This window comes from Martes martes (genome assembly GCF_963455335.1).
Source record: "Martes martes genome assembly, chromosome: X".
Lineage (NCBI taxonomy): Eukaryota > Metazoa > Chordata > Mammalia > Carnivora > Mustelidae > Martes > Martes martes.
Genome location: NC_137897.1, coordinates 858,475 through 866,050, shown reverse-complemented (window position 1 = coordinate 866,050; position 7,576 = coordinate 858,475). Strand labels below are relative to the sequence as shown.

The window sequence follows — 7,576 nt, the reverse complement described above, 5'->3', positions numbered from 1 at the left end:
CAACACGCAACCCCACCCCGTGGTCCAGCCCCCTCACTGCACGGCCCTGTTCTCAGCCATGAGCTAAAATGCCCAAGCTTTCAAAACGGATTCTTACGGCAATCTCTTTTTAAATTCACACCCCCATTTCTCAGAAACGGGGGGGATGCGTGTTTAAGCACCTGCTGGCCAGGTAGCAGCTGACCTCCAGCGGCACCCAAGTTGCCGTCTTAGGTCTTAGGAACGTGGGATCCTTCTCATGGTCCCCGTGGGGGCTGGAAACTTGACCCTTTGAAGGATCCCACCCACCTTCCCTGTTACCCCCCACCGCCATCCCCCTTCCCTGTCTCGGGGCGGGGGGGTCGTCTGCCTGGACCATCCTTTCCTAGGTACACGAGGTTCTCGGTATCTGGGTTGGAGAGACCCCGCTGCCCTCTTGGTCAGCCCCTATGGAGCACAGGCGCCATGTCCCCCACCGCCCTCACCACACACACCAAGGACAAACAGGTGGGTGCCTCAGTCTAACCTCCGTAGAAAAATGTGTTCTTAACAGAAGTTACTTCCTTCCTCCCTCCCTTTCTTCCTTCCTTTCAGAATCGTTCTCCAGGGCCCCTGGGGTGTCATGCTGACCGCTGCTGGGGTGGCCACCGGGAATCCGGAGCACAGGAAGGGGGGGCAGACCAGTCCCAGGTTAACCGTCCCCACCTACAGCAGGGCTCACTCTGCGGAAGCCCCTCGTTCCAAGTCCTAGGCCTGGAGTCCCAGTCTGAGCACACCCCAACCAGCTTCATCCTGAATGAGCAGCTAGCTGGTTGGGCCCTGAGGACCCCACCCCCCCGCCCCGGGGCGGTGATCATCATTCCGAGGGCCCCTTCCAGCCCAGACAGGCCGATCCAGTTCTCACCTGGGAGTGCCCAGACGTGGGCCTGTGAGTGAGCTCCTCATCCCCACCCAGCACCCAGAGCAGCCCTCTGTCCTCTCCTGCAGAGCCCATGGCTGCTCCGGCCAGAGTGGGACTGGACCCTCCAGGGACCTTCTCCACTTCCCGTCCCAGTGAAGCCTCAGGAATGTGCCAGAACCTCCAACGCCCTCCCCACAGCCCTCCTTGTAAGCCCAGACCCTCTAAGCATTTAAGTGACTTCTGAGTCCCCCCCCACACATTCCCCCCTACAACTTGATCAGCCTCTGTGCCCTGGCCGGCCTCAGACGCCAGGAGCCTTACCTGCCTCTCGGGGAGGTCAGGACAGGGTGGAGGCTGGCATTTGCAAGGACACTGGGGATTTGCAAAATCACAGGCTCAGGGCGCCCGGAGCTCTCCTGGATGCTTTGCTGGCATCCGTCCAGTGCAAGGGTTTTCTACCTGCTACTGTGGACACAGGAAACCACACAGAAGTGGGGCAAGCGCAGAGGGAAAAAGGAAGGAAGAGGAGAAGAGACAGGGAGGGAGAAAGACCAAGAAGCCTTGGCTGAGGGTTGCTCTTAAAGTTGGTGTTCTGAGCTCGGTGTTTACACCGCTAATGATAAAACGCGCTAATGATACACTTACTACTCCTGCAGTTTGGTTACAACTCAGTAAAAGGCTCAGGAGGCAAACCTCTAGGCTTGGTGAGTTTCATGAGTTCTGGGGGTGCATGGAGTGGGTATGCACGTGTGTGTGCAAGTACTTGCATGTAAGGAGTGGGTATGCACGTGTGTGCAAGTGCTTGTGTGTAAGGAGTGGGTATGCACGTGTGTGCAGATCCATGTGTGTAAGGGGTGGGTATGCACCCGTGCAAGTGCACGTGTGTGAGGACTGGGTATGCACGTGTGTGCGAGTGCACGTGTAAGGAGTGGGTATGCACGTGTGTGCAAGTGCATGTGTGTAAGGGGTGGGTATGCACGTGTGTGCAAGTGCACGCGTGTAAGGAGTGGGTTTTCACCTGTGTATGCAAGTGCACGTGTGTAAATGTGCACACGTGAGCAGCCGGGTGAACACAGGCCCTGTGCGCTGAGGGCCACCATGGATCACCAACCCATATGGGTTTGGGGACCCCATGTCGGGGTGGGGTCCTCCACAGATGCCCAGCGCGACCAGACCTGGGATGGTCTGAGTCTCTGGGGCAGGGGGCGTGTGTTGAGATGTGTCAATTGGGGGGGGCGGGGGAGGGCTCCCATCGGCTCTGGAGGTCTAGGTGAAGGACCGGTCCGGGGCCTTTGGGTGAGCGCGGGGGTGGGTGGTGACCTAAGGTCGTCGAGCGTCTTCAGGGCGAGCCTGAAGGTTGCGACCTGACCTCGAGGGTCAGCAGGGAAAGCCAAGGGATCGAGGTTGGGGACGGCAGGGAGTGGGGGTGATCCGGGTGAGCTTGGGAGTCGCGGTCGGGCGCTGGTCACCGCGATGCGCCAGGGACTGGGGTTCGCGGGGTCTTCCGGGCGAGGCCGACCTGAACTCAGGGTTGAGCAGGGGCAGCCGAGGGGTCACGGGATGGGGGGGAGGGGTCTTCGGGGCGAGCGGGGGGTCAGCAGGGAGAGTTAAGTGGTCGCGGTCGGGAATCGGGGGGAAGGTGGAGGGTGGTGTTCCGGGCAAGTCCAGGGGTCGCGGTCGGGCGTCGGTCAGCCAGACGGGTCAGGGGCTGGGGTCGGGGGTCATCGGGGCGAGCCTGGGGGTCGTAGTCAGGTGTCGGTCAGGAAGAAGGGCCAGGGGCTGGGGTCGGGGGTCTCCGGGCGAGCCCGGGGGTCGCGATCGTGCGTCGGTCAGACAGAAGGGCCAGGGGCTGGGGTCGGGGGTCTCCGGGTCGAGCCCGGGGGTCGCGATCTGGCGTCGGTCAGCCAGACGGGTCAGGGGCTGGGGTCGGGGGTCTCCGGGCGAGCCCGGGGGTCGCGATCGTGCGTCGGTCAGGCAGACGGGTCGGGGCTGGGGTCGGGGTCTGCGGGGCGGGCCCGGGGGTCGCGATCGTGCGTCGGTCAGGCAGACGGGTCGGGGCTGGGGTCGGGGTCTGCGGACGAGCCCGGGGGTCGCGATCGTGCGTCGGTCAGGCAGACGCGTCAGGGGCTGGGGTCTGCGGGGCGGGCCGGGCCGTGACAGCAGGCCTCGGAGGGCAGCGGGGCGAGCCCTTCCCGCGGTCTGGAGGGAGCCCGGGCGCAGGGAGCCGACGACGCGCGACCTTGTCGGTCCGCAGCGAGCGCCCGGGCCCCACGGTGACCTTGACAAGGTCACGCCGGCGGCCGAGACGCCGCCCCCCCGCCCCGCGGCCCGCACGGCGCAGGGGCGGGGCCCCGCTCCCGCCATGCCCCGGGGCGCGGCGCGCGGGAAGGGGCGGGGCCGCGGTGGGGCCGCGGCCAATGGGCGCGGCGCTGGCGGGCGCGGGGCGGGGCGCGGCGCGGCTCCCGGCAGCCCGCGGGGGCGCGGCGCAGCCAATGGGCGCGGCGGGCGGGGGCGCGGGGCGGGGCGTGGGGCCCTTAGCGGCTGCGCGCTGGCCGCCCCGTCCTTTCGGTCCCGGCGGCGGCAGCGCTGAGCCAGCGGCGCCCACCCTCCGGCTCCCCGCGCCCGCACCGCGCCGTCCGCCCGCCGCGCCGCCAGCATGACGGAGCAGGCCATCTCCTTCGCCAAGGACTTCCTGGCCGGGGGCATCGCCGCCGCCATCTCCAAGACGGCCGTGGCCCCGATCGAGCGGGTCAAGCTGCTGCTGCAGGTGCGGGGCGGGCCGCGCGCGCGCTCGGGGGCGAGGGGGGGCGCCCGGGGCCGCGGAGCGGGGGCTGCAGGGGCGCCGGGGGAGAGCGGGCCGCGCCGGCCGCGTGCACCGGAAGCGCGGGGCCGCGCCGCTTTGTCCGCGCGCCGCCGGGATCCGGGGCCCGGCCGCGCGTCACGTGGGTGGGGCCGCGGGCGCGCATGCGCCGTCCGCGCGGGCACGGAGCCTGGGCGCGTGCGCCCGGGTCGGAAGCCCCCAAACCCCCTCCCGGGGGGGTGGGCGAGCGGACCGCGGGTTCCCACCGGGCCGCGGCCGGTCTTGTCTGCGCTCCGTGGGGCTGCGGACCGGACGGCGCCGCGCTCCGGCAGGACGGGCTTGCAGGCCCCTGGCGGCGCCGGCTACAGTGTTGCAACGTCCAGTAGCAACATTGTTGCAACCGCGTTCCAGTTCGCGAGCGCCCGAAACCGCTTTCCCGACTCTCGCGATGATCCCGCGCGTTCAGAGGCGCCAGGGAGCTCCCTAGGGACACGCCTGGGCTCGGCGCGGCTGCCGGAGCGGAGGAGCCCGGCTTGCGAGCCTGTCCGTCTGTCCGTCCGTCCTGCAGGTGCAGCACGCCAGCAAGCAGATCGCCGCGGACAAGCAGTACAAGGGCATCGTGGACTGCATCGTGCGGATCCCCAAGGAGCAGGGCGTGCTGTCCTTCTGGAGGGGCAACCTGGCCAACGTCATCCGCTACTTCCCCACGCAAGCTCTCAACTTCGCCTTCAAGGATAAGTACAAGCAGATCTTCCTGGGCGGCGTGGACAAGCACACGCAGTTCTGGAGGTACTTCGCCGGGAACCTGGCCTCGGGTGGTGCCGCCGGAGCCACCTCGCTCTGCTTCGTCTACCCCCTGGATTTCGCCAGAACCCGTCTGGCTGCCGATGTGGGCAAGTCCGGCACCGAGCGGGAGTTCAAGGGCCTGGGAGACTGTCTGGTCAAGATCACCAAGTCCGACGGCATCCGGGGCCTGTACCAGGGCTTCAACGTCTCCGTGCAGGGCATCATCATCTATCGGGCAGCCTACTTCGGGGTGTACGACACCGCCAAGGGTGAGTGAGTCCTTGTGCTGGGGCTGCCGAGCGAGGGGCTGCGCACGGGTGGGATTCCGTCTCGGACCTCGGGGGTTCCACGGTTCCCGGCCGTCGGGAGTGCGAGATGCAGCTGCGCACAGGGTTGCTGCCGTTCCAGAGGGGTCCTTGGCGTGCGGGCAGCCGCTTTCTCTCTGCGTTCTCCTGTGTTTCTCTTTTGTGTGCCTGGGCTTTTATTTATTTATTTATTTTTTAATTTATTTTTATTCGTTTGGAAGACAGAGATCACACATAGGGGGAGGGCGAAGCAGCTTCTCCCTGAGCGGAGAGCCCGATGTGAGCCTCAGTCCCAGGACCCTGGCATCATGACCCCAGTCGAAGGCAAAGCCTTTAACCCACTGAGCCACCCAGGCGCACTGGGTCTTTATTTTTTAAAGGGTATTGGTGGCGTCTGCTTAGGTGGGATTCTGATGAGCTCATTTTAACTTGTCTTCTTTTAAAAAAAAGTGTTTCGATTAGATGTTGGAGGTTGGGGCTCGTGTGGATTTTAGTGTGCAGTGTTCACATCCTGGAAGCAAGCCTAGGCCTGCCAGCGTCGGGGCTGGGTTGTCTGCAGCAGAACGTCCTCCCGTGTGGTGTGCCCACTTCCCGGGCACTGAGTCGGGTCCTCTGGCCAGCAGGTGGTCTGTGTGCCAGCCGGTTGGTACTGGGCGTGGGGAGCTCCACGTGGAGCCAGGGTGGGCAGGGCTGTTCCTGTACCGCTGTGTGTGCAGCGCTAGGCCCTAACGCTGGCTGGTGGCCCCGCAGGCATGCTCCCGGACCCCAAGAACACCCACATCGTGGTGAGCTGGATGATCGCACAGACCGTGACGGCTGTGGCGGGCGTGGTCTCCTACCCCTTTGACACCGTGCGGCGACGGATGATGATGCAGTCGGGGCGCAAAGGAGGTATTGTGTCTCAGTCCTGGTGACGGCGGCTCGTTCTAGATCTCCCTGAGGGGGGTGGTTCTCGGGAGCTGTGAGCCAGCAGCTGACATACTTACCAGGGAGCTTGGGGGCAAGCCTTCATGGGCTGGCTTCACGGGGTCGGGGACGCCCAGGTCAACGACTGTGTTCTTCTTGAGGCTGCTCTAGACCCCCACAGCTTGGCCAGGTACCTGCCCAAGCCCTTGGTCCTGCCCTTTCTTGGCTCTTGTCTTTCCAGCATGGCCAGGGGCCTTGCATTGATCCCAGGGGTGGAGATGGTGCTCCTTGGTGACTGGAGGCGGCGGGGGGGGGTGATGGTGTGGGGGTGAGTTTCTGGATGTATCGTCCCTATTCGCCCCCAACCCACTACTACAGTGGGCTGGGCAAGGGCCATGAGCCAGGGCTCTTGGTGTGCCTGTGGTCGGAAGCACAGCTCCCCTGGAGAGGACCGTCTAGTGTCAGTGTGCTGTTTTTTTCGTGGTTCCCTTTGTGCCCCTTGCCAGAAAGTCCTCCCAGTCAGCTCTCCTGTCTCTCTTGCAGCGGACATCATGTACAAGGGGACCGTCGATTGCTGGCGGAAGATCTTCAAAGACGAAGGGGGCAAGGCCTTCTTCAAGGGCGCGTGGTCCAACGTCCTGAGGGGCATGGGGGGCGCGTTCGTGCTGGTCCTGTACGACGAGCTGAAGAAGGTCATCTAGACATTCCTCCTCCGGACGCGGGGACCAAGGGAATCCTGTAGAATACTTTTAATGTTATGGACCATTGATCTTCGAGAAATTCCAGTGTCCTTGTCCCGGCCAGATCACACGTAGAGGCTTGGGGAAGGTTCCAAAGGGGGCTCATTGTGATCTACCATTGGCACCAGATTCCATGTACTGATTATGGGGGGGAGGGGAATCACGAGGTCTTCGTGGGTCCACAGGCCAGCAGCTCCCTGGCACAGACCTTAGAGTCCAGGTGCTTGTGGGACCCGAGGTGTGTTTAAGTATTTATTTAAAAAAAAAAAAATCATGTCTACATTTGTACTTAAGCACTATTCTCTTTTGCACAGCCGAATATTTGCAATTATGTTTCATGTCGGGCATTCTGCTGCAAAACCATAAAAAAACGGGACACAGACTGGTGGTTTGTTTTCAGCGGAGCGGCGTTGTGGGTTTGGGCTGGTGAGCAGCAGGGTGGGAGACGCGATGGGGTCAGGGAGGCTACAGGGCATGTTCTCCGGAGGCCGTGCAGGGTAGGGAGGCAAGTTTGGACCAGCCCATTGGCGGCTCGTTTGCCACTTGGAGAGACCACCCTTGGGTGGGAAAGAAAACCCAATGTGAGGGAGCCCTGGGGCGTCCGAGCGCCCCTGCTGCGGGGGGGGTCTTTCAGAAGACAGATGTTCCTTAAACTGCTGTGAGCTTCTGGGGCTCTTCACACGCGCACACACGCACACCCACCCCCCCATCTGAGCAGTGCAGCATAACTAGTTTTCCTGCTGGAGGAAGACCACAAGCAGCCACATCCCATGACCAGCGTCAGCCCTGGTCTCTTAGGCAAGACTGCACATGAGCGGGCCCCGGGACAGGGCCGTGTCCTCTGGAGCCGCCTCTGCACAAACGGCAACACCGTGCAGGAGAGACTGAGGCTGAAGGTTGGGTCCTGGCTCTGCGTTGACCTGTTCTGGGTGACCTGGACTAGGAAGGCCAACGGGGGGTTCTAGAACCTTGTGGGGCTGGGACATCCTGCCCGTGGACGGCAGGTTTCCTCTTCAGGACGGGGCGGGTGTAAACGCACATTTCTGCCCCTATGCAGGGTCCGCTTAGAGCTAGGAGTCTGGGCTCTGCCCAGGGTTCCCAGGCAGGTTAAAAGGGGAGGGGACGGAAGCATGCGTCCTTGCACCCGTGTTGACCCTGC

General features: G+C 63.7%; 1 protein-coding gene across 1 annotated transcript; it reads left to right on the top strand.

Annotated features, from left to right (window-relative positions):
* Nucleotides 1–3,400: 3,400 nt before the first annotated feature.
* SLC25A6 (solute carrier family 25 member 6) lies at nt 3,401–6,799 on the top strand. Its single transcript, XM_080795382.1, has 4 exons — nt 3,401–3,647; nt 4,249–4,735; nt 5,522–5,662; nt 6,221–6,799. The coding sequence occupies exons 1-4, from the start codon at nt 3,537–3,539 to the stop codon at nt 6,376–6,378; spliced, it is 897 nt and encodes a 298-aa protein (XP_080651508.1). The 5' UTR covers nt 3,401–3,536; the 3' UTR covers nt 6,379–6,799.
* The last annotated feature ends 777 nt before the right edge of the window (nt 6,800–7,576 follow it).

Excerpts from the sequence above, each read along its gene's own strand:
- SLC25A6 (XM_080795382.1), top strand. The coding sequence starts at position 3,537 with ATGACGGAGCAGGCCATCTCCTTCGCCAAGGACTTCCTGGCCGGGGGC. Across the intron at positions 3,648-4,248 it reads GGGTCAAGCTGCTGCTGCAG|GTGCAGCACGCCAGCAAGCA; the intron begins GTGCGGGGCGGG and ends TCCGTCCTGCAG. Across the intron at positions 4,736-5,521 it reads GGTGTACGACACCGCCAAGG|GCATGCTCCCGGACCCCAAG; the intron begins GTGAGTGAGTCC and ends GTGGCCCCGCAG.